Raw genomic sequence first — 27,498 nt, forward strand, 5'->3', positions numbered from 1 at the left:
TACTCTAACCAGGGATATTATATCTGTATGATGACCGCCCAGCAGCACAGAATCTTCTGCACCCTATACATACTGTAACCAGGGATATTATATCTGTATGATGACCGCCCAGCAGCACAGGATCTGTGGAACCCTATACATACTGCAACCAGGGATATTATATCTGTATGATGACCGCCAAGTGGCACAGAATCTGTGGCAACCTATACATACTGTAACCGGGATATTATATCTGTATGCTGACCGGCCAGCAGCACAGAATCTGTGGCACCCTATACATACTGTAACCAGGGATATTATATCTGTATGATGACCGCCCAGCAGCACAGAATCTGTGGCACCCTATACATACTGTAAGCAGGGATATTATATCTGTATGATGATCTCCCAGCAGCACAGAATCTGTGGCACCCTATACATACTGTAACCGGGGATATTATATCTGTATGATGACCGCCCAGCAGCACAGAATCTGTGGCACCCTATACATACTGTAACCAGGGATATTATATCTGTATGATGACCGCCCAGCAGCACAGAATCTGTGGCACCCTATACATACTGTAACCAGGGATATTATATCTGTATGATGACCGCCCAGCAGCACAGAATCTGTGGCACCCTATACATACTGTAACCAGGGATATTATATCTGTATGATGACCGCCCAGCAGCACAGAATCTGTGGCCCCCTATACATACTGTAACCAGGGATACCATATCTGTATGATGACCGCCCAGCAGCACAGAATCTGTGGAATCCTATACATACTGTAACCAGGGATATTATATCTGTATGATGACCACCTAGCAGCACAGAATCTGTGGCCCCCTATACATATTGTAACCAGGGATATTAGATCTGTATGATGATTGCACAGCGGTACAGAATTTGTGGCACCCTATACATACTGTAACCAGGGATATTATATATGTACGATGACCGCCCAGCAGCACAGAATCTGTGGCACCCTATACATACTGTAACCAGGGATATTATATCTGTATGATGACCGCCCAGCAGCACAGAATCTGTGGCCCCCTATACATACTGTAACCAGGGATATTATATCTGTATGATGACCGCCCAGCAGCACAGGATCTGTGGCACCCTATACATACTGTAACCCGGGATATTATATCTGTATGATGACCGCCCAGCAGCACAGAATCTGTGGCACCATGTACATACTGTAACCAGGGATATTATATCTGTATGATGACCGCCCAGCAGCACAGAATCTGTGGCACCCTATACATACTGTAACCAGGGATATATATCTGTATGATGACCGCCCGGCAGCACAGAATCTGTGGCACCCTATACATACTGTAAACATGGATAATATATCTGTATGAGAACCAGCAGCACAGAATCTGTGGAACCCTATACATACTGTAACCAGGGATATTATATCTGTAGGATGACCGCCCAGCAGCACAGAATCTATGGCACCCTATACATACTGTAACCAGGGATATTATATCTGTATGATGACCGCCCAGCAGCACAGAATCTGTGGCACCCTATACATACTGTAACCGGGGATATTATATCTGTATGATGACCACCCAGCAGCACAGAATCTGTGGCACCCTATACATACTGTAACCGGGTATATTATATCTGTATGATGACCACCCAGCAGCACAGAATCTGTGGCCCCCTATATATACTGTAACCATGGATAATATATCTGTATGATGACAGCTCAGCAGCACAGAACCTGTGGCACCCTATACATACTATAACCAGGGATATTATATCTGTATGATGACCGCCCAGCAGCACAGAATCTGTGGCACCCTATACATACTGTAACCAGGGATATTATATCTGTATGATGACCGCCCAGCAGCACAGAATCTGTGGCACCCTATACATACTGTAACCAGGGATATTATATCTGTATGATGACCGCCCAGCGGCACAGAATCTGTGGTATCCTATACATACTGTACCCAGGGATATTATATCTGTATGATGACCGCCCAGCAGCACAGAATCTGTGGCCCCCTATACATACTGTAACCAGGGATATTATATCTGTATGATGACCGCCCAGCAGCACAGAATCTGTGGCCCCTATATAACTGTAACCATGGATAATATATCTGTATGATGACCGCCCAGCAGCACAGAATCTGTGGCACCCTATACATACTGTAACCAGGGATATTATATCTGTATGATGACCGCCCAGCGGCACAGAATCTGTGGTATCCTATACATACTGTAACCAGGGATATTATATCTGTAGGATGACCGCCCAGCAGCACAGAATCTGTGGCACCCTATACATACTGTAACCAGGGATATTATATCTGTATGATGACCGCCCAGCAGCACAGAATCTGTGGCACCCTATACATACTGTAACCAGGGATATTATATCTGTATGATGACCGCCCGGCAGCACAGAATCTGTGGCACCCTATACATACTGTAACCAGGGATATTATATCTGTAGGATGACCGCCCAGCAGCACAGAATCTGTGGCACCCTATACATACTGTAACCAGGGATATTATATCTGTATGATGACCGCCCAGCAGCACAGAATCTGTGGCACCCTATACATACTGTAACCAGGGATATTATATCTGTATGATGACCGCCCAGCAGCACAGAATCTGTGGCACCCTATACATACTGTAACCGGGGATATTATATCTGTATGATGACCACCCAGCAGCACAGAACCTGTGGCACCCTATACATACTGTAACCAGGGATATTATATCTGTGTGATGACCGCCCAGCAGCACAGAATCTGCGGCCCCCTATACATACTGTAACCAGGGATATTATATCTGTATGATGACCGCCCAGCAGCACAGAATCTGTGGCACCCCATACATACTGTAACCAGGGATATTATATCTGTATGATGACCGCCCGGCAGCACAGAATCTGTGGAACCCTATACATACTGTAACCAGGGATATTATATATGTACGATGACCGCCCAGCAGCACAGAATCTGTGGCCCCCTATACATACTGTAACCAGGGATATTATATCTGTATGATGACCATCCAGCAGCACAGAATCTGCGGCACCCTATACATACTGTAACCGGGGATATTATATCTGTATGATAACCGCCCAGCAGCACAGAATCTGTGGCCCCATATACATACTGTAACCAGGGATATTATATCTGTATGATGACCACCTAGCAGCACAGAATCTGTGGCCCCCTTTACATATTGAAACCAGGGATATTATATCTGTATGATTGCACAGCGGTACAGAATCTGTGGCCCCCTATACATACTGTAACCAGGGATATTATATCTGTATGATGACCGCCCAGCAGCACAGAATCTGTGGCCCCCTATATAACTGTAACCATGGATAATATATCTGTATGATGACCGCCCAGCAGCACAGAATCTGTGGCACCCTATACATAATGTAACCAGGGATATTATATCTGTATGATGACCGCCCAGCGGCACAGAATCTGTGGCACCCTATACATACTGTAACCAGGGATATTATATTTGTATGATGACCGCCCAGCAGCACAGAATCTGCGGCACCCTATACATACTGTAACCAGGGATATATATCTGTATGATGACCGCCCAGCGGCACGGAATCTGTGGCACCCTATACATACTGTAACCAGGGATATATATCTGTATGATGACCGCCCAGCAGCACAGAATCTGTGGCACCCTATACATACTGTAACCAGGGATATTATATCTGTAGGATGACCACCCGGCAGCACAGATATCCGTGACACCCTATACATACTGTAACCAGGGATATTATATCTGTATGATAACCGCCCAGCAGCACAGAATCTGTGGCCCCCTATACATACTGTAACCAGGGATATTATATCTGTATGATTGCACAGCGGTACAGAATTTGTGGCACCCTATACATACTGTAACCAGGGATATTATATCTGTATGATGACCGCCCAGCGGCACAGAATCTGTGGTATCCTATACATACTGTAACCAGGGATATTATATCTGTATGATGACCGCCCAGCGGCACAGAATCTGTGGTATCCTATACATACTATAACCAGGGATATTATATCTGTATGATGACCGCCCGGCAGCACAGAATCTGTGGCACCCTATACATACTGTAACCATGGATAATATATCTGTATGATGACCGCCCAGCAGCACAGAATCTGTGGCACCCTATACATACTGTAACCAGGGATATTATATCTGTACGATGACCTCCCAGCAGCACAGAATCTGTGGCACCCTATACATACTGTTACCAGGGATATTATATCTGTACGATGACCGCCCAGCAGCACAGAATCTGTGGCACCCTATACATACTGTAACCAGGGATATTATATCTGTATGATGACCGCCCAGCAGCACAGAATCTGTGGCACCCTATACATACTGTAACCAGGGATATTATATATGTACGATGACCACCCAGCAGCACAGAATCTGTGGCACCCTATACATACTGTAACCAGGGATATTATATCTGTATGATGATCTCCCAGCAGCACAGAATCTGTGGCACCCTATACATACTATAACCAGGGATATTATATCTGTATGATGACCGCCCGGCAGCACAGAATCTGTGGCACCCTATACATACTATAACCAGGGATATTATATCTGTATGATGACCGCCCAGCAGCACAGAACCTGTGGCACCCTATACATACTGTAATCAGGGATATTATATCTGTATGATGACCGCCCAGCAGCACAGAATCTGCGGCACCCTATACATACTGTAACCAGGGATATTATATCTGTATGATGACCGCCCAGCAGCACAGAATCTGTGGCACCCTATACATACTGTAACCAGGGATATTATATCTGTAGGATGACCGCCCAGCAGCACAGAATCTGTGGCACCCTATACATGCTGTAACCAGGGATATTATATCTGTATGATGACCGCCCGGCAGCACAGAATCTGTGGCACCCTATACATACTGTAACCATGGACATTATATCTGTATGATGACCGCCCAGCAGCACAGAATCTGTGGCACCCTATACATACTGTAACCGGGGATATTATATCTGTATGATGACCGCCCGGCAGCACAGAATCTGTGGCACCCTATACATACTGTAACCGGGGATATTATATCTGTATGATGACCGCCCGGCAGCACAGAATCTGCGGCACCCTATACATACTGTAACCAGGGATATTATATCTGTATGATGACCGCCCGGCAGCACAGAATCTGTGGCACCCTATACATACTGTAACCGGGGATATTATATCTGTATGATGACCCCCAGCAGCACAGAATCTGTGGCACCCTATACATACTGTAACCGGGGATATTATATCTGTATGATGATTGCACAGCGGTACAGAATTTGTGGCACCCTATAAATAGACAATGATGATTATGGTAAGAGGACAGAGATTGAGGGGAGATATTGTGTAATGCAGGATGTGCAGTTATAGGTGTGTGTGTGTTGTGAGGTGTGTGATCTTGGGGTGTGTGTGGGGTCACCTGCTATTATACTTTAGTATTGTAGCATATGCCTAGAAACATAGAATTTGACGGCAGAGAAGAACCACTTGGCCCATCTAGTCTGCCCCTTTTTTAAACCCGTTACCTCAAACCATATTTGATCCTTATTTTTTTGTAAGGATATCAATATGCCTATCCCAAGCATGTTTAAATTGTACTACTGTATTTGCCTCTACCACCTCTGATGGGAGGCTATTCCACTTATCTACTACTATTTCTGTGAAGTAATTCTTCCTCACATTTCCCCTGAATCTTCCTCTCTAGTGTCAGTACATGTCCTCGTGTTCTGCTGCTCCTCTTCCTGTTAAGAATGTCTCCCACCTGTACCTTGTTAAAACCCTAGATATATTTGAAAGTTTCTATCATGTCCCCCCTTTCCCTTCTCTTCTCCAAAGTATACATATTAAGATATTTTAGTCTTTCCTGGTACGTTTTGTGATGTAGGCCATGCACCATTTTAGTTGCCCTTCTTTGTACAGTCTCTAATGTATTTATATCCTTCTGGTGATATGGCCTCCAGAACTGAACACAGTAATCTAGATGAGGTCGTACCAATGACCTATACAGTGGCATTATTATTTATTTCTTTCTACTGCTGATACCTCTCCCTATGCAACCAAGCATCTGACTTGCATTCTTCATTGCTTTGTTACATTGCTTACCTGCCTTTAAGTCCCTTGAAATAGTGACACCTAGATCCCTCTCTTCCTCAGTAGTTTCCATTATAGTGCAATTTATACTATATTTAGTCTTTGGATTTTTGCAACCCAAGTGCATTATTTGGCATTTTTTGGCATTAAACTGTAGTTGCCATGCTCTTGACAATTCCTCTAATTTACCTAGATCATCAAACATTTGTTTTAACCCTCCTGGTGTGTCCACCCTGTTGCATACCTTTGTGTCATCTGCAAAAAGGCACATTTTATCCCTCAATTCCATTTGCAATATCACCAATAAAGATATTAAAAAGCACCGGTCCAAGTACAGATCCCTGGGGTACTCCACTTGTAACCTTTCCCTCCTTTGACTGTACTCCGTTTACTACAATTCTCTGTTTTCTGTCCTGCAACTACACCCTTATCCATTAAACTATCTTAGAATCCAATCCCAAGCTTTCAAGTTTATTTATCAGTCTGTGATGTGGGACATTGTCAAAAGCCTTACTAAAGTCTAGATAAACTACATCTACAGCCCCACCTTGATCTATTACTTTAGTCACCCAGTCAAAAAAGTCAATAAGATTTGTTTGACATGATCTTCCCCAGTAAACCCATGCTGTTTCGGATCCTGTAAATTGCTGGTTTTGAGATATTTGTTTTAGGAGTGTTTCTATCAATTTTCCGACTACTGATGTAAGGCTCACTGGTCGATAATTGCTTACCTCTTCCTTGCTTCCACTTTTGTGCAGTGGGACTACGTTCGCTGTTTTCCCGTCCACTGGGATTACTCCAGTAGCTAGTGACTGGTTAAATAATTCTGTTATTGGTTTTATCAGCTCCCCTTTAAGCTATTTTAGTATCCTTGGATGTATCCCATCTGGCCCCATTGATTTATCCACTTTCAGTTTTGAGAGTTCTTTGAGGACTTTCTCCTCTGTAAATATACTTGTTTCTCCCTCAGTTTTCTGACTATACTTGCAACTTACTTGTGGCCCCTTCCCCTCTCTTTCAGCAGTGAATACTGAGCAGAAATAATTATTAATATGATCTGCCATTACATTGTCCCACTCAAGAAGACTTCCACTCTCTATACTGCCTATACTGCTATTATTCCTATACCATCTACTGATGATGTAGGGGAGTCACTGGAGAACATGGGGGGATTGGTCAGATCTCTGGGTTGGTATCAGACAATGATCTAATGTGCGGAGGAAAAGAGGACAATAACAGCGGCTGATGGCTCCCGACTCCCCCACTGGGCAGATATATTCCCTTCATTAGTCTGTACTGAGAGTAGAGGGTGTAGGATAAGAGGCTGCTGTAGTGACAGAACAGGGAGAATATGCGACTCTCTGTAAAAAGTGATTATTACTCACCTGTGCTGGAATCTGTAGAGATTTCCTCCTCCTTACACTGCTGGTCACCCCTCAAATCCATCTGTTCTTCTCCTTCTGAATCTTCTACATTAGAATCAGTCACATCCGTCTCTTCTCCCTCTGTATCTTCTGCCTTACTATCAGTCACATCTGTCTCTTCTCCCTCTGTATCTTCTGCCCTACTATCAGTCACATCAGTCTCTTCTCCCTCTGTATCTTCTCCCTCTGTATCAATAAGGCCTTCACCCTAAATAACAACAGTAAAACATTAGTGAATGAGACACACACCGCTTCTCTACAGATCATGTAGTGAGAACTCACTTTGGTAAATCCCACCTACCTGATCCTCCTGTGGGGTTCTGTCAGTCTCCTCTGTACTGTGCTGGGAATACAGAGGACGGGGGCATCTCTCTGGGGTATCTCTGTTACTGGGCCCACCTGTAGGAGACACACAGTGACTGACACAGTATATATGTAATTATCACATAATGGGGCAGATGTACTAAGCCTTGGATAGGGATAAACTGGAGAGAGATAAACTACCAACCAATCCTCTCCTGACAGCTGTAAAACACCAACAAGTGACAGAATGCAATAACCCTGTCACAGAGCGCTGCTGTCACATGTGATGACACTGAATCAGAGATGTTTAAATCAGAAACGTAATAATAATAAAAACAATATATATATATATATATATATATATATCTTTCCATAACTACACATTCTTCATTGTAATTGTCTGCACCCATTAGACATACAATTATATAAAATAAAATAATAAAATCTAGTATAATAGGGGCTGATGGCTGCTGATGTATGAGTTACACCAGAGAGTGTGGGGAGGAGACTGGTCAGATCTCTGGGCTGGTAACACACAGTGACATGATGTGAGGGGGAGAGCAGGAGTATAATAGGGGCTGATGTCTCCTGATGTATGAGATACATCAGAGAGTGTGGGGAGGAGACTGGTCAGATCTCTGGTCTGGTAACACACAGTGACATGATGTGAGGGGAGAGCAGGAGTATAATAGGGGCTGATGGCTGCTGATGTATGAGATACACCAGAGAGTGTGGGGAGGAGACTGGTCAGATCTCTGGGCTGGTAACACACAGTGACATGATGTGAGGGGAGAGCAGGAGTATAATAGGGGCTGATGGCTCCTGATGTATGAGATACACCAGAGAGTGTGGGGAGGAGACAGGTCAGATCTCTGGGCTGGTAACACACAGTGACATGATGTGAGGGGAGAGCAGGAGTATAATAGGGGCTGATGGCTGCTGATGTATGAGATACACCAGAGAGTGTGGGGAGGAGACTGGTCAGATCTCTGGTCTGGTAACACACAGTGACATGATGTGAGGGGAGAGCAGGAGTATAATAGGGGCTGATGGCTGCTGATGTATGAGATACACCAGAGAGTGTGGGGAGGAGACAGGTCAGATCTCTGGGCTGGTAACACACAGTGACATGATGTGAGTGGAGAGCAGTAGTATAATAGGGGCTGATGGCTGCTGATGTATGAGATACACCAGAGAGTGTGGGGAGGAGACAGGTCAGATCTCTGGGCTGGTAACACACAGTGACATGATGTGAGGGGAGAGCAGAAGTATAATAGGGGCTGATGGCTACTGATGTATAAGATACACCAGAGAGTGTGGGGAGGAGACTGGTCAGATCTCTGGGCTGGTAACACACAGTGACATGATGTGAGGGGAGAGCAGGAGTATAATAGGGGCTGGTGGCTCCTGATGTATTGAGGGGAGAGCAGGAGTATAATAGGGGCTGATGGCTCCTGATGTATGTGATACACCAGAGAGAGAGAGAGAGAGAGAGAGAGAGAGAGAGAGAGAGAGAGAGAGAGAGAGAGAGAGAGAGAGAGAGAGAGTGAGTGAGAGTGTGTGTGTGTGTGTGTGTGTGTGTGTGTGTGTGTGTGTGGGTGGGGGGGGACGGGACTGGTCAGATCTCTGTGCTGGTAACACACAGTGACATGATGGGAAGGGGAGAGCGATGGTATAATAGGGGCTGATGGCTCCTGACTCTCCCAATAGGCAGATTCATTCCCCTCATTAGTCTGTACTGACAGAGGAGGGTGCAGGATAAGAGGCTGCTGTTGTGACAAGGAGAATAAGTTATTTCTCACCTGTGCTGGTACCTGTAGGGATTTTATCCTTTTTACACTGCTGGTCATCCATCACATATGTCTCTTCTTTTCCCTCTGTATCTTCCCACATAATATCATTCAGATCTTCTCCCTAATTAAAAAAAAGAAACAACACACATCTTCCAATTACTAGGTTTTAAATGTTATTCTCTTGTGCCTTTGCCTCCCATTAGTTGGCGGTTTATCTCCCCCATCCTTAGATAAATATCTAATTCCGAATACAATAGAAATCCAGCAAACACAAACACATCACCCTTCTCCCATAGCGTTACAGATCCGTTCATTGAGCAGGTGGGAATGCAGACCCTGTAACTAACTAGCCTCCATCTCGGTTTTCTTCCTCTTAAACAACCTCACCCCTCTGGCAATAGCAGAAATATGGCACACACAAATCAGACACTGCCTCATCTGAAGCCCTCACACATTTCTCTATACCTCACTGAGCAGATTCACCACCACCTTTCAAATAGCTTCATTGATTTTGTGCCCTATAAATTATATATATATATATATATATATATATATATATATATATATATATATATATATATATATATATATATATATATATATATATATATAGTGGTCACTCCGGCACTCTCTGCATAGTCAATTAACGTTCTTGGTGCCTTCCGTGGTTAGGAGGCAGTATACCATACAAGCATGCATACTCTGGCGGCACTCAATAGGGTCAATATGGTAGATGGTCGGCTCTCCAAATACGAAAGGTCATGTGAACAGCAGTTGCGGTCCCTTCCAATATTTGAAGAATTGTTAGGAACAGAGAGATCTCGCCTACCCTAACTCCGTTGTCACCCCTTGGAGTTGGCGGATGCGTGCTAAGCTAACCTTCACCAATAATAGCCGCGTTCGTGGGAGCCCGTTAGTCAGGCTCCCACCCCGATGCCACCTGGTCTTACTAGTGACAACGCAGCCGCCAAGGCCAGGGGTAAACAAGGGGAAATCTACCTAACAACCAAGGAGGCGAGAACCACCCTGCCCTACGGAGAGGGGTGCCAGTGGATAGCAGTCTAGGCTGGAACCTGCTGTGCAAACGCTGTTGGCAACGGGTAAGGCAATGTACCGTAGCCAAGCTGACCGGTATCACAATACACGAGCTGTACCCAAATGCTTAACAGGTGTAACAATACACAGTATGCTGACACAATAAGAACTGCTGACGGCGTAACAATACACTATATGCTGACACAATAAGAACTGCTGACGGGTGTAACAATACACAATATGTTGACACAATAAGAACTGCTGACGGGTGTAACAATACACAATATGCTGACACAATAAGAACTGCTGACGGGTGTAACAATACACAATATGCTGACACAATAAATAAATGAGAAGTAGGGAGACAAGGAGAGGGAATCTCCCAACTTATCTGAAAATCAAGATATCAGTAGTCAGACACGGGCAAGGATCCTGGAGGCAGCCAGGAACAGGTACTGGAAACAGGAGCCAAGTGTAGAACAGGAGCCTGGAACCGGAAACACTCTGGACGCCAATCAAGAGCTATAGCCGGCGTCTGAGTGCCCCGGCAATCCAGTTTAAATAGCGCGCCAAGCACTAACCCTGACGCTGCGTGCGGCGTCATGCACACCCCTTCTTCCCTGCGGCCGCCAGGCGTCCCCGTCGCCTTGGCAACCGCTGCGGCAGGGGAGGAAGGGGTTGTACGCCGGCAGCCTGACGCCCGTCATCGTCTGCCGGAGGCTCCCGGCTGATGACGCAACGGCGTCGAGGTAACCCGGCAACCGCCGGGTGAACTTTAGAGGAGACTGCCGGGCGAGCGGAGGCGCTGCCCGTGCAGCTCCTAACAGTACCCCCCCCTTGAGGAGGGGTCACCGAACCCTTAGACCCGGGTTTGAACGGGAAGGTCTTAAAGAACTCTGCTTTGAGCCTGGGTGCATGTAACAATCGCTCAGGCACTCAAGACCTCTCCTCTTCTCCGAACCCTTTCCAATGGACCAAAAATTTAAGTTGACCCCGAACGACCTTGGAATCCAATATCTGCTCTACTAAGAATTCTTTGTGCCCTTGAATGAGGACTGGTTTGCGGTTCGGAGCAGGCCCTGATTGGGGAGCCATCGAGGCTGGTTTAAGAAGAGAACAATGAAAGACATTATTGATTCGCAGTGCTCTAGGGAGCTGCAACCTAAATGCCACCGGATTGACTTGAGCCGTGATCAGAAATGGACCGATGAACCTGGGTCCTAATTTTGGGCATCTCTGGCGAAGCTTGATGTGGCGAGTTGACAACCACACCTTTTGCCCCACTCGGAATAAACATGGTCTCCTATGCTTGTCAAAAAAATTTTTAGAACGTGCAGAAGACTGCCTCAGAGCTAAATGAACCTTTTGCCATGACTTCCTAAGGAAGGACACTGTGGAGAAGGGCGACCGAGAGGAATCCCTGGGAACAAAGAAGGAGTTGCACTTGGGATGGAACCCGAAATTACATAAGAAAGGCGAGCTCTTGGAGGCCACATGATAAGAGTTGTTATAAGCAAATTTCGCCAAAGGTACCAGCTCAGCCCAATTGCTCTGACATTTGGAGACGAAACAGCGTAAATATTGCTCCAGGGCCTGATTGACCCTTTCGGTCTGTCCGTTGGACTGTGGGTGATACCCGGAAGAAAGACTAACCTGTATTCCTAACCCGGAACAAAAACTTCTCCAGAACCTGGCCACAAACTGAGACCCCCTGTCTGAAACTATATCCAAGGGAAGGCCATGGAGTCTGAAAATATGAGAGATAAAGAGCTGTGCCAATTCTTTAGCAGTGGGAAGTTTACGCAAGGGTATAAAATGTGCCATCTTGCTAAAGCGGTCGACCGTGACCCAAATGGTGGTAAAACGGGTAGAAGAAGGAAGGTCGACAATGAAGTCCATAGAAATATGGGACCATGGCCTTTCTGGAATGGACAAAGGCAGGAGTGTACCCACTGGTGATGACCTGGAAGTCTTATGTCGAGCACAGACCGGACAAGAAGAGATAAATAGAGCAACATCCTGTTTCATGGTGGGCCACCAGACCGCTCTGGACAAGTGCTCAAGGGTCTTGGTAACGCCGGGGTGTCCAGTGACCCTACTGGAATGAAAGTCTTTGAGGACCAATTTTCTGAGATGTTTCGGAATAAACAGTCTATTATGTGGAGTCCCCTGAGGAGCTGAAGGCTGGGAAGCCAGGACACGGGAGGCCAAGTCCTGAGTCAGACCCGCAAAAATGACAGAAGACGGGACAATGGGTGTATCTTTAAGTCCAGCACTCTGACAAGTCTGGAAACTACGAGATAACGCATCAGCTTTGACATTTTTGGGGCCGGGTCTGAATGTAATGATGAATTGAAACCTGGTAAAGAACAACGCCCACCGGGCTTGTCGTGGGTTTAATCGTTTAGCCGACTCGATGTAGGCTAAGTTCTTGTGGTCAGTGATCACAGTGATGATGTGTTTGGCCCCTTCAAGCCAATGACGCCACTCCTCGAACGCCCACTTAATGGCCAATAACTCACGATTCCCGACATCATAGTTCCTTTCGGCTGTGGAGAACTTGCGGGAGAAGAAGGCGCAAGGATGAATTTTTTGATCATGAATGTCCTTCTGAGAAAGGACAGCCCCAGCCCCTACATCCGAGGCGTCAACCTCCACAAGGAAAGGAATTCTGGGATCCGGGTGATGTAAGACAGGAGCCGAGCAGAAGGCCTTCTTTAACTTATGAAAGGATTCGATGGCCTGTGGGGACCAAACTTCTGGATTGGCTCCTTTGCGAGTCAATTCTACAATGGGGGCAACAATGTCAGAAAAAGAACGGATGAATCTCCGATAATAATTGGAGAATCCTAAGAATCTTTGGATGGCCTTAAGATTGTTTGGACGAGCCCAAGACATGATGGCCTGAACCTTGCTGGGGTCCATGGAAAAGCCCTTAGGAGAGATGACATAACCTAGAAATGAGACTTGAGCAATTTCGAATTCGCACTTTTCGAGTTTGGCGTATAGTTGATTCTCACGCAACTTCTGAAGGATCAGGCGGACGTGTTGCCGATGTTCAGGAAGTGACTTGGAAAAAATCAAAATGTCGTCTAAGTAAACCACAGCAAATACCCCCAGGTAAGGCCGGAGAACCTCATTGATAAAATCCTGAAAGACTGCAGGAGCATTGGCCAAGCCAAACGGCATCACAAGATATTCGTAGTGACCTGAATGTGTGTTAAAGGCTGTCTTCCACTCATCTCCTTTCCTAATCCTGATGAGGTTATATGCTCCTCTGAGATCGATCTTGGAAAACACCATCGCCTCCCGGATTTGGTCAAATAAAACAGAGATGAGAGGTAACGGATAGGAATTTTTTACAGTAATTTTGTTCAAGGCCCTATAGTCTATACAGGGACGTAAAGAGCCATCTTTTTTTTTCAACAAAAAAAACCCCTGCGCCTACGGGAGATTTAGAAGGACGAATGAATCCTTTTTCAAGACTCTCATTTATGTATGAATCCATGGCCTGGGATTCAGGTGCTGAGAGGGCATATAGGCGTCCCTTGGGCAATCTGGCATTGGGAACTAAGTCTATGGCACAATCAAAGGGACAGTGAGGGGGCAACGTATCTGCTTCCTTTTTAGAAAACACATCGGCAAAGTCTCTGTAGGGTACGGGTATGGAAGAAAAAACGGGAAGAACAAGACGAAGAGGAAGAGAGAGACAATGGTCAGAACAGGAAGAGCCCCAACGTGTGATTTCTCCTGTGGTCCAATCGATACTGGGATTGTGCTTCCTAAGCCATGGTAACCCCAGGACGAGTGGCGTGAGCGGACAGTGAAACAACAGGAAAGAAATCTCTTCCGAATGAAGAGCCCCCACCGAAAGCTGAAGAGAAGGGGTGCATGCGGTAACACTGCCGTTGGAGAGTGGCTGACCATCCAGGCCACAAACCGACAAGGAATTGACCAGGGGAATGGGTTTGAGCCCCAATGAACAAACCAGACCCCCGTCAATAAAATTGCCGGCTGCACTGCAATCAACAAAGGCAGTGGTAGCGACAGTGCAGTTATTACAGGTGACAGAAACCTGAATAATGATCGAGTCTAGGGGAGAAAAACAAGATAGGCCAAGTGAGTTTCCCCAAACCCACTTAGGCCCTGTCTTTTTCCGCCTTCAACGGACAGACAACTGCACGGTGACCCTGACCTCCACAATACAGGCAGAGACCCTTCAGCCTCCTGCGATTCTTTTCTGCGGCAGATAAACGTGTAGCCCCAATCTGCATGGGTTCGTCACAAGCAACCTCCGAGGTTTCCCCCAGTGATGATGAGGGATATATCCCGGAGTCCCTTTCCCTCTGGCGTTCCCGGAACCTCCGATCTACCTTGATGGCCAATTCCATAATTTCATCAAGGGAGGTCGGGGTAGGGTAGTGAACCAATGCATCTTTTAACGTTTCAGATAGACCAATGCGAAACTGGCTGCGGAGTGCTGGGTCATTCCAACCAGAGTCAATGGCCCACCTCCTGAATTGGGTACAATAAGCCTCTGCATTACTCTGACCCTGCCGTAGTGCCCTTAGGTTGGCTTCGGCTGAGGCAGCACGGTCTGGGTCGTCGTAAAGCAACCCCATGGCAGAAAACGCATTCACAGAGGTAAGGGCCTCGGACCCTGCGGGAAGGCCGAACGCCCAGGTCTGTGGGTCCCCTTGTAACAGGGAGATAACCATTCCCACACGCTGGGATTCCACGCCGGAAGAGGCCGGGCGGAGTTTGAAATAAGGAATTTGGTACTTACCGATAATTCCCTTTCACCGAATCAGCAGGAGACACTGCAGTCATTACATGTGGGGATAGAGTAGGTGTACTGGAGGAGTGGCACTTTAAGAAAACTTTACTGCTGCAGGCTCCTCCCTCCTCTATCCCCGCCCAGACCCCAGTCTTAGAAAAACTGTGTCCGAGAGGAGAAGAGAGACCAGGGCCTGCCCGGTAGGGAACGGAGCTAAAACATAAACAGAGTTAGTAGACAATGCACATAACGTGAACATACTAACAAAACATAACACATAGGATTTTTGAAAAGTTCCCTATGTAATAATAATAATTATGCAACAAACATTGCAACAATAGAAAGAGCGTAACTTTCACACACACAAACCACACTAACATCATGGCAGGAGAACCAGTGCTGGGTGGGCGTGCAGTGTCTCCTGCTGATTCGGTGAAAGGGAATTATCGGTAAGTACCAAATTCCTTATTTCACCTACATGCAGCAGGAGCCACTGCAGTCATTACATGTGGGGATACATACCCAAGCTTTTAAGTCCGGGCGGGAGAGCTCTGGGGCTCCTGTAACACTGCCCTACTAAAAGCCGTAGCCGAACTGGCGAAGGTATCAAACCGATAAAACTTTGCAAACGTGCTAGATCCCGACCAGGTAGCCGCTTTGCACACTTGTGTCAAGGAGACACCTCTCGCCATGGCCCAAGAAGTACTTACTGACATCGTGGAGTGCGCTGACACTCCCGATGGTACTTTCTTTTGTGCATACAAGTAGGCTTCCCTAATTGTACAGCAAATCCATCTTGCCAAAGTCCTTTTTGTCGCAGGCCAACCCCTCTTAAGTGCATCGTAGAGCACAAAAAGGCTGTCAGATTTCCTTAGATGTTGGGTTCGCCTAACATAGACCTGTAAGGCTCTGACTACATCCAGAGAAGCGTCTTCACCCTGAAGAACCGGTACCACAATAGGCTGGTTTACATGAAATGCAGAAACCACCTTAGGTAGGAAATTCCTGCTAGTACGTAGTTCAGCCCGGTCCCTGTAAAAAGTAAGGAAAGGAGACTTACACGATAGGGCTCCTAATTCAGAAACCCTACGTGCTGAGGCCAAAGCCAGCAGCATCACCGTCTTCCAAGTCAGAAATTTGAGATCCGAGGTGTCCAATGGCTCAAAAACATCTGACTTCAAAAATTCTAGAACCACCACTAGATTCCATGGTTCCGTAGGAGCAGTAAACGGTGGTTGAAGTTGAAGTACTCCTTTCAAAAAGGTTTGTACCTCAGGAATCAGCGCTATCCTGCGATGGAAGAATATTGAGAGGGCTGAAACCTGAACCTTGAGAGAAGCAAGCTTCAAACCTGATGCAAGTCCCGCCTGCAGGAATTCAAGAAGTCTAGCCAGAGAAAAGATTGCCTTTGGCACCTTCCTGGCCTCGCACCAGCGGATGTATGACTTCCATATTCTATGGTAGTGAGACGCTGTTACATCCTTCCTTGCTTTAAGCATTGTAGGAATGACCGTTCCTGGTATACCTCTTCTCTTCAAAAGTTCGGCCTCAACCGCCATGCCGTCAAACGTAGACGAGGCAAGTTTTGGTAGACGAATGGACCTTGCTGCAGCAGGTCTTCTCGCAGCGGCAGGCGCCAAGGTTCCTCCACCAACAGGTCCCTGAGGTCGGAGTACCACGGACGCCTGGGCCAATCTGGAGCGATCAAGATGACTTCTGCCGCTCCCCTCTTTATCCGTTTGAGTACCTTTTGAAGTGACGGAATAGGAGGGAAGAGATATACCAGGTCGAAGTCCCAGGGAATGGAGAGGGCATCCACTGCCGCAGCCGCTGGATCCTGAGCCCTTGCACAATACTGCGGAAGTTTGTGATTCAGTCTGGATGCCATGAGATCTATCTGTGGCATCCCCCATTTCTGAACCAGTTGTTTGAAAACCTCCGGATGAAGGCCCCACTCTCCCGGGTGGAGATCCTGCCTGCTGAGGTAATCCGCCTCCCAATTTTCCACTCCTGGAATAAAGACTGCGGAGAAACCGGTGGTGTATGTCTCTGCCCAGGACAGAATCGGGCGGACTTCCCGCATGGCTGTCCTGCTTCTGGTGCCCCCTTGTCGGTTGATATAGGATACTGCCGTGATGTTGTCCGACTGTATCCTTACCGGCAAGCCGACAAGTAGGGGGTGGGCCTGAGCCAGTGCCAACCTGATAGCCCGTAACTCCAAGATGTTTATGGGTAACCGGGCTTCCTGGCTGGTCCAAAGACCCTGGAAAGTGCGACCCAGCGTGACCGCACCCCAACCCCGAAGGCTGGCATCTGTGGTCACCATAGTCCAGACCTGAGACTGGAAGGAGCGACCCTTGGTAAGGTTGGATGTATCCAGCCACCACTGAAGAGAGAGTCGAGCTTCCTTGGAAAGAACAATGGTCTTGTGGATCTGAAGATGGGACCCCGACCATTGAGCCAGAAGATTGCCTTGGAAGGTCCTGGAATGAAACCTTCCGTAAGATAGGGCCTCGAAGGCTGCCACCATCAGGCCTAACAGCTTCGTGCATAAATGCACCGATACTCTGCGAGGTGTCAAAACCTGACGAACCCTCTGCTGGATAACTGTGACTTTGGATAATGGCAGAAAAACCCTTTCCTGGACAGTGTCGAACAACAGACCCAGGAACAAGATCACTTGTGTTGGTTCCAGCTGTGACTTTTTGAAGTTCAGGATCCATCCGTTCTGAACCAGGAAGTCGCAGGTAGTCCGGGCATCCTGTTGTAGCTTCTGAGGTGAGGATGCTTTTAGGAGTAGATCGTCCAGATAGGGCACAATCGTTATCCCCTGAATCCGAAGGGCTGATATCATGCAAGCCATAACCTTTGTGAAGGTTCTTGGAGCTGATGAAAGACCGAAAGGGAGTGCTCTGAACTGGTAATGCTGATTGCGAATAGCAAACCTGAGGAACCGATGGTGTGGTTCCCAGATCGGAATATGCAAATAGGCATCCTTTATGTCCAGAGATAAGAGAAACTCCCTTGGCTCCAGGCTTGCAATGACTGACCTTATGGATTCCATCTTGAACCTGTGGTACACGATGTAATCGTTGAGGTGCTTCAGATTGAGAATGGGTCTTACCGAACCGTCCGGCTTCGGTACTAGAAAAAGACTTGAGTAGTAACCCAGCTTTTCCTGAGCTTTGGGGACAGGTATAATGACCCCTGCTTGTAAAAAACTTTGAATGGAGTTGACCAAAGCTGCTTGTGTTGTTGCTAAAGCAGGTAGGCCTGTTGTAAAAAATCTGTTCGGCGGAGCCTGAACAAACTCCAGTTTGTACCCGTGTTCCACAATCTGAAGCACCCAACTGTCTCGACAGTGAGACCTCCAGACGTTCTCGAAGAGGGATAACCTTGCGCCCACCTTGGGGTCCCCCAAATGGGCGGGAAGCCCGTCATGCCACAGGTTTGTCTGCAACCTTGGTTTCTGCACGACGGGTAGAGGTAACTGAGGCTGTGGCACCTCTGCCACCTCTGCCTCTACGCCCTCGAAAGGACGAAAAGCCTCCCCTGGCACGTCCTCTAAATGAGGCACCCCCTCTAAAAGCCCGAAAGGACGGTGTAAATTGTCTTTTCGGCGGGGGAGTGGCCGAAGGAAGGAAGGTAGACTTACCTCCTGTAGCTTGAGCAATGAGCTTGTCAAGCTCAGGCCCAAACAGCATATCTCCCGCATAAGGCAAAGCTTCTACTGCCTTTTTAATATCGGCCTCTGCCTGCCAAGATCTTAACCAGATAGTACGTCTGGCCAATACAGCTGAAGCTGAGATCTTTGCACCCAACTCAGCTACATCTGAAGCAGCTTCTCCTGTGTAGACAGCTGCATCCTTCACATACAGAGCCAGCTGTAGCAGTTCTTCACGGGGCCTACCGCTCTGTAAACCCAAAGCAAGCTCTTCAGCCCATTTCTCCATGGCCTTACTGACCCAGGCTGAAGCTAAGGCTGGTCTGAGTAAGACCCCTGCCGTGGTATAAATAGCTTTTACCGTGGTCTCAAGACGACGGTCAGGAGCCTCCTTTAGAGCCACAGCAGCCGGAACTGGAAGCGTGGTTCGCTTAGAGAGCCTGGACTGCGAGACATCAGCTGGAGGCGGAGTCTCCCATTTTTCCCTAGATTCCTGAGAAAAAGGGTAAAGCAGCTTCATGCGCCTAGACAATTGGAATTTTCTGTCTGGCGTTTTCCATGCATTAATAAGAGGTCTGTCCAATTCAGCCGAATCAGGGAAATTAACCTGCTGCTTTTGTGTCCGACCAAATATGGACAAAGGCATAGGAGCATCCTCCTCCACCAAATTAAGTGTGGTGCGAACAGCCTGAATCAGGCCCTCTACCCCCTGAGGATCATCACGCTGTAGCGCCTCATCCTGAATGTGTTCAGGATCATCTACCTGAAGTAAATCCACATCCTCATCCCCATCAGTATCAATATCAGCTCCCTGTATTGAACCTATGGGAGATCTAGGACGTTTTTGTGGAGGGCGTGAAGGGCCAGCCACTGGGTTTGACCCAGAGGCCATAGACTGCATAAGGGTCTTAACCCAGGCTGGTTCAGTAGAACCCATAATGCAGGGGTGGGGAACCTCAGGCCCTGGGGCCGTATGCGGCCCCCGTAGCTGATGTGAGTGGCCCTCCCACCCTTTGCCAGGAGTCAAGTACAGGGGAATTCTCGCAAGAAGTTGGTAGTTCTTGCGAGATTCCTCTTAATTAACAGCAGCCGAAGACTGTCAGTCCTATTCAGTGGCAGCCGCCAGAGCGTGAAACAGCTGCAGCAGGACAATTTGTAAGAGAAATTTTTATATATGGCCCCCGAAGGATTTTTTCCCCATACAGACGGCCCTTGGCACAAAAAAGGTTCCTCACCCCTGCCATAATGGATAGGTGAGCATGAAACCGCTCCCTGTCCTTCCTGGAAGCAGCTAATTCTGCAGCCAATCCAGCCAACACATTTTGTAGTAAAGGCTCAGAAGAATCTGACTGAGAAGTCTGTGTCTGAGGCTCCACTTCCTGTGTGTGCTCTGCTTTATAGCAAGATTCACACAAAGAAACACCCTTTATATGCTGGGTGAACTGCTCCTTACAGGACTTACATGTAAAAACCTTAAGGGCAGCTTTGGAGGCAGCTTTTCCTGCCATACTGTCAGTGTATGAGATTAGTTATTTAGAATCACAGACCCACACACACAGACACAGATAAACAAGAGTGCACAGATTATAAGCAACAGATACTATTCCTAAAACAGCGGAGCTGAGCTAGGATAGGGAGGGGGAGCCTTCCGCCCTTGTATCAGAGATTATGCACAATCTCTGCAAACTGTGCACAAAAATATTCCCCCAGTAACTTACAGACCTGCTCTGTAGTGGATAAGGGGGGGCGCTGGACTGCAGTGCGTGCGCTGGAGCGCGGTACACGATGTCCCTCAGTCAGCCTCGCGGTGTAACAGCAATGGCGCCGGCAGAGAGAGAGGAGAAAGAGAAAGGGCGGTACCAGGTGACATCACCTAAGCCCTCCCTCTCCCTCCGGCGCGTAGTTACACTAGAGCGGAGCGCTGTGTACAGCCTCCGCTCTAATACTGTCCCCGCTGACGCACGCCAAAATGGCGGCCGTCAGTACACTGGCTGCTGCATAGGAGAGAACGGGTGCGCCCGCCCGTCTCAGGCCACATTTCGGCGCACAGCGCCGCTTACCTGCAGCGATGCTGCCTTCTTTTCTGGAGTAGTGGCCAGGCCTTGGACCCGTAACGCGAGCCGCGTGCAGCTGCGGCGGGTCCCCGATGCGGTGGCACCGGTGGCCGGGTGCATGGAAGGCGCACTGCGGGCAGTGGCGACCAGCCCCCCTCCAGATCCCACGGAGCAGGCAGACCCTGCGGAGGGGTCTGCCTGTGATCAGCAGTCAAAAAATAAAATTAAAAGTAAAAAGACCTAACTCCCTGAGGAGTATAGGCCCAGAGAACCTACTCCTCCGGGCACTTTTTCTAAGACTGGGGTCTGGGCGGGGATAGAGGAGGGAGGATCCTGCAGCAGTAAAGTTTTCTTAAAGTGCCACTCCTCCAGTACACCTACTCTATCCCCACATGTAATGACTGCAGTGGCTCCTGCTGCATGTAGGTGAAATAAAGTTTACACGACTCCCTAAAGTTAAAAAGTTAAAAAAACTGGGAACGCTCCCCGGAAAACCGGTCCGGGAGACTCAACTTGGGTTCGGGGTTCCTGGATGAGGATAAGACCCCTTGTACCCGTTCCTCTTGTGAGTTTACCCGGAGGGTCAATTTCTGAAGCTCTTGAGTCAGGGTATGCATCTGCCCTGCCAAAGCGTGATTAGCAGCCTGCTGGGCCGGATCCATGATAGCTGACAGGAAGCTGGGTGAAGTATTGGGCCGGCTATAATGTTAGGAACAGAGAGATCTCGCCTACCCTAACTCCGTTGTCACCCCTTGGAGTTGGTGGATGCGTGCTAAGCTAACCTTCACCAATAATAGCCGCGTTCGTGGGAGCCCGTTAGTCAGGCTCCCACCCCGATGCCACCTGGTCTTACTAGTGACAACGCAGCCGCCAAGGCCAGGGGTAAACAAGGGGAAATCTACCTAACAACCAAGGAGGCGAGAACCACCCTGCCCTACGGAGAGGGGTGCCAGTGGATAGCAGTCTAGGCTGGAACCTGCTGTGCAAACGCTGTTGGCAACGGGTAAGGCAATGTACCGTAGCCAAGCTGACCGGTATCACAATACACGAGCTGTACCCAAATGCTTAACAGGTGTAACAATACACAGTATGCTGACACAATAAGAACTGCTGACGGCGTAACAATACACTATATGCTGACACAATAAGAACTGCTGACGGGTGTAACAATACACAATATGTTGACACAATAAGAACTTCTGACGGGTGTAACAATACACAATATGCTGACACAATAAGAACTGCTGACGGGTGTAACAATACACAATATGCTGACACAATAAATAAATGAGAAGTAGGGAGACAAGGAGAGGGAATCTCCCAACTTATCTGAAAATCAAGATATCAGTAGTCAGACACGGGCAAGGATCCTGGAGGCAGCCAGGAACAGGTACTGGAAACAGGAGCCAAGTGTAGAACAGGAGCCTGGAACCGGAAACACTCTGGACGCCAATCAAGAGCTATAGCCGGCGTCTGAGTGCCCCGGCAATCCAGTTTAAATAGCGCGCCAAGCACTAACCCTGACGCTGCGTGCGGCGTCATGCACACCCCTTCTTCCCTGCGGCCGCCAGGCGTCCCCGTCGCCTTGGCAACCGCTGCGGCAGGGGAGGAAGGGGTTGTACGCCGGCAGCCTGACGCCCGTCATCGTCTGCCGGAGGCTCCCGGCTGATGACGCGACGGCGTCGAGGTAACCCGGCAACCGCCGGGTGAACTTTAGAGGAGACTGCCGGGCGAGCGGAGGCGCTGCCCGTGCAGCTCCTAACAAGAATTAGTATATGACACATGGCAGCACTCGCTTCCTCCAAATAAACTGATTCCAAGGAGCTCAGATATTAACCATGAGGTTTTGGATTTATTATTCTGAAGACGGTTAATAAAACCGAAACACGAGATAGATAGATAGATAGATAGATAGATAGATTGAGAGAGAGATCACCCCAAAAAGATTTTTCACATAGGAGTTTTGTGAAGACATCAATTGGATAGTTTTCTAATCATGTTCATTATTTCCACCCTTGATTGAAGCCATACTTTGGTATATGAAATTAAGCTTCGATACCCTTTCTATCAATATATACCTTAGAGTATTTTATACTTTGTCTATTTCCAACTGAAATCTGTTACCAATTGATCCTTTGTTACCCCTGAAGAAGTCCCCATGGGACGAAACGCGTAGGGTTATCTCAGACCAATACATACTTATGATCGAATCGGGTATCAAAACGCCTATGTGAAATCACCAATTGGAAACTACTCTTCAGAATAAGTGTATTTTATGTTTTATTATTGTTCGCAATAAATATATTCTACTGTTTACCTATGTAAAAAAAAAAATGTGGGGGTGAAACACATTCAAGCACACCTCTATATCTTTCTTTATATCTATCTACTGGACCTCTATTAACAGCAGGGTCCTAGAGAAGTGCTGCTATTCAAACAGCGCAGGATACCACTGAAGTTGTGGTTCGTGGCACAGATTATGTCTATTAGCGGGATCCAGGGATGTGATCTTGTAGCGGTACACTTGCTATATACAAATTCACTGTGCTAATTTGCCCACCCCTAGTATTATCACACATAATATAGGTTAGTCTACACTTGGTTACAATAGACCCCTTAGTAGGAGGGAATCCCGGAGTCCCATCCTGGTATTAATAATTTTAAACTTTATGCACGCATGTTTTTTTTAACCCATGTCTGTATGCATCTACCGTGTATTGACCAATACCTTTATTAACTCATATCACTCTAGAGGCATAAGCCTATTTAATGCTATATAAATTGTTTATTGCCTGTGTCTAGTATGATCACTATGCTAAATATCCGTGTATCAGGTCCCCCCACCCGTGTGTTTGGTCCCTGCTTTGCAGTGCTGCACAACCCATTGTCCCATGGCAGCATCAATTAAATTGACAGCCCAGAACCACAACATTGGACACATGACCCCTACCAACCAATGAATGGCATTGGCTGTGGTGACCATGTGACCGCCCTGCTTTAATATCATATGGATATTCAGGATAATTGCGATAGGGTCCCACATATTAGCCGGCCACCTTGACCCCTGCAAGAGGACACTTGTGCAGCACTGACCGCTGCTGATCGCTTACTTTAAACTTGCGATCAGCACTGCACTATCATCGATGTGGAACGCAAACCAGCGGTGGGAGGATACACTCCCCTTTATAAGCAGGGACCAGGAATCAGCTCCCTGCCCTTGTTACCCCTTGGACATATTGCTTGATTTGCTGTGCTGCCTTGAGAATGGTCCTGAGGGACCGAAACATCGGCAGGCTTATTTCTGAATAAATTGATTGGGACATTAACCCTGGTGACTCCATTCAACAAGTCTGGCGAGTGCTGTTTTCCCCATTGGGGAGTCTCTGTATCTATATAGCAGTGTGAGTTTTGGCTACACTGTTATTTATACGGCACCCCAGCGGCTACCTGTATATGAGGGTGAGAGTGCAGGTCTTGTGTATAATATATATATATATATATATATATATATATATATATATATATATATATATATATATATATATATATATATATATATATATATATATATATATATATATATATATATATATATATACATATACATACATACATACATACACACACACACATATATATATATATGTGTATGGGAGGCCAGCATCTAAATCTGACTATTTATGTCTTAAAAGGTTCTCACCCGAAGATTCTGATGCTTCTGAATTCAATTTTATCTTCAATTATATATTTTTTAATTGTCATCTTATATGAAATGTGGTACTCTTTACTTAGTTGGGCGCCCATCGTGGGGATCGCGGGCATCGCGGCCAGTACATTAACGGCCGCGACGCGATGCCCGCGATCCCCACGATTTCACATAGGGTTCAATGTTAAATTTAGTGCTGGCCGCGGTTTTACATTCAATGCTTCAATGGCCGCGATTTGGCCATAGGAATCAATGTTAAATGCCCAAATAGTTAAATTGTGCCCAAATAGGCACAATTAACACTTAAATGTCCCCCCAAATTTGTAACGCCACCCCACGATCCACGCCAACCCGAAGCGTGGCGAGCGCAGCGAGCCCCGCGAGGGGACGCGGATACCTGTGAAGCCCGCGTAGGGCCACGTTTACCTGTGAAGGTATCCGCGTCCGCTCGCCACGCTTCGGGCTCGGTGGCTCGCTGCGCTCGCCACACTATTCTATTCTCAACTCCACGCCGACGTGGATAGTGGGGGTATGAAAAGGTCGGAGGACGCGTACCGCCGCCGCTCGCCACGCTTCGGGTTGGCGTGGATCGTGGGGTGGCGTTACAAATTTGGGGGGACATTTAAGTGTTAATTGTGCCTATTTGGGCGTGGATCGTGGGGTGGCGTTACAAATTTTGGGGGACATTTAAGTGTTAATTGTGCCTATTTGGGCTCTGTGGCCCATTTAACATTGATTCCTATGGCCAAATCGCGGCCATTGGAGCATTGAATGTGAAATCGCGGGCAGCACTAAATTTAACATTGAACCCTATGGGGAATCGCGGGGATCGCGTCGCGGCCGTTAATGTACTGACCGCGATGCCCGCGATCCCCACGATTTCTTTACCCGCGACGCCCGCGATGGAGATCGTGGGCGCCCAACTAAGTAAAGAGTACCTGAAATGTTTTTATGATTAAATATACATAAATAATATGTTTGTGTTTCACTCCTCTTTAATAAGCACATACAAGTAGATTTTACTACATATCACTTTATATGAAGAGACTCTTATTTACTCCTCACTAGCGCAGTGATACCCCGGGTATGGGTGAAAACCGGACCAACACAAAACCTCCGGACCGCCGGACCGGACATCAAACTCTGCATTTTGTAGCCTCCGGTCCAGGGGGTGTCCTGTCCGGGGGGGCTGCCTGTCACACCTGTCACCAGGTAGAGGAGGGGGGGTAGAATAAAGCCTCCCTGTATGGTCCGGGCATGTAGCAAAAACCGGACGGTCCGGACCAGCCGGGGAGGCTGTAATCTCCCCTCCCCCATGTCCCTGGTGATAGCTATCACAGGGACCCCCCCGGACAAGACACCCCTGGACAGGACACCCCCCCGGACCGGACCCTACAAGCTCCGGACTGCAGATTTTGATGTCCTGTCCGGCAGTCCGGGGTTTAGTCCGGTCCGGTTTTTACATAGTCCCTGATACCCCTTTGTTACCCCACATTAGTATATACATTACCAGACATTATGGAGCCCAGGAAATGGGAACTGTGTCCATGTGGGAATGGTCCAGTATATGGGTCTGGTACTACAGCCACAGGGCACAACAGTCTGATATAAATATATATATCATTTAACACTCTCAGGAGACCAGAGTCTGCTCCGCCTGCATTATAATCACAGAGCACCACAGACTGCTCCACCCTATAACACTAATATAATATAATGTAACAACAATACTATATCTAATTACCTGATGCTGCCTGACACAACACTGTATCCTCCCTGCTGCCTCCTCCCTAACCCGCAGCTTGATATGGACAGAAGAAACTTAAGTATACATTCCTGGGCCTTGGAAAGAACTTAGAGCAGAGGCGGAGTACGGTGGAACGCACTTTCCGAAAGTAGAGTGGACCGCATAACCAGGAAGTGCACTGGAACTCCTATCCCAGACGTACGGGTGTGTGACAGCCCCCTGTGTTAGAGAGCTGACGGCAGGACGTACAGCCTTACAGGAAGAGCGTGAGGTGGAACGCAGAACCCGGAAGTTAGGTGCGCAGCGGCAGCACCACAAAGCGCAAATAATCTACATTGCAGACTAGAGTGATACCCAGAAATTGGAGCCGCTCCTGTCGGTAAAAGTAGTGGGTGGCTGGCAGGTGAGTGTCCCCATAGGAATGCTGGGAATGGGACATTTTACAGTAACTCCGGGGATTTGACCGGAGTGGTAACCGCTGGGAATGGAATGTTATACAGTAATACCGGGGCGGGGTATGTGCCCGGAGAGGTGAACGCTGGGAATGAGAAATTATACAGTAACATCGGGGATGTGACAGATGGGAATGTGACATTATACAGTAACACTGGGGGGATGTGACAGGAGAGGTGACCACTAGGATTGGGACGTTGTACAGAAACACCGGGGGATGTGACTGCTGGGAATGTGGCATTTATACAGTAACAATGGGGGATGTGACCGGAGAGGTGACTGCTGGGAATGGGACATTATACAGTAACACCGGGGGATGTGACCGGAGAGGTGACTGCTGGCAATCAGACGTTATACAGTAACACCGGGGGATGT

General features: G+C 47.6%; 1 protein-coding gene across 1 annotated transcript in view; it reads right to left on the reverse strand.

Moving 5' to 3' along the window:
- LOC146007516 (uncharacterized) overlaps positions 1 to 26,915 on the reverse strand; it is a 61,478-nt gene extending 34,563 nt beyond the window's left edge. Inside the window, exons 1-4 of the mRNA XM_083145932.1 lie at positions 26,668 to 26,915; positions 9,697 to 9,808; positions 7,893 to 7,990; positions 7,553 to 7,799 (exon numbers count right to left, since the gene is read on the reverse strand). Coding sequence (XP_083002058.1) covers positions 7,553 to 7,799; positions 7,893 to 7,990; positions 9,697 to 9,787 — 436 coding nt within the window. The 5' untranslated portion in view covers positions 9,788 to 9,808; positions 26,668 to 26,915. The remainder of the gene's footprint in view (positions 1 to 7,552; positions 7,800 to 7,892; positions 7,991 to 9,696; positions 9,809 to 26,667) is intronic.
- Positions 26,916 to 27,498: the final 583 nt, after the last annotated feature.

The sequence above is a fragment of the Crinia signifera genome, chromosome 6 (assembly GCF_055691185.1).
Source record: "Crinia signifera chromosome 6, ASM5569118v1, whole genome shotgun sequence".
In the NCBI taxonomy this organism is placed as follows: domain Eukaryota; kingdom Metazoa; phylum Chordata; class Amphibia; order Anura; family Myobatrachidae; genus Crinia; species Crinia signifera.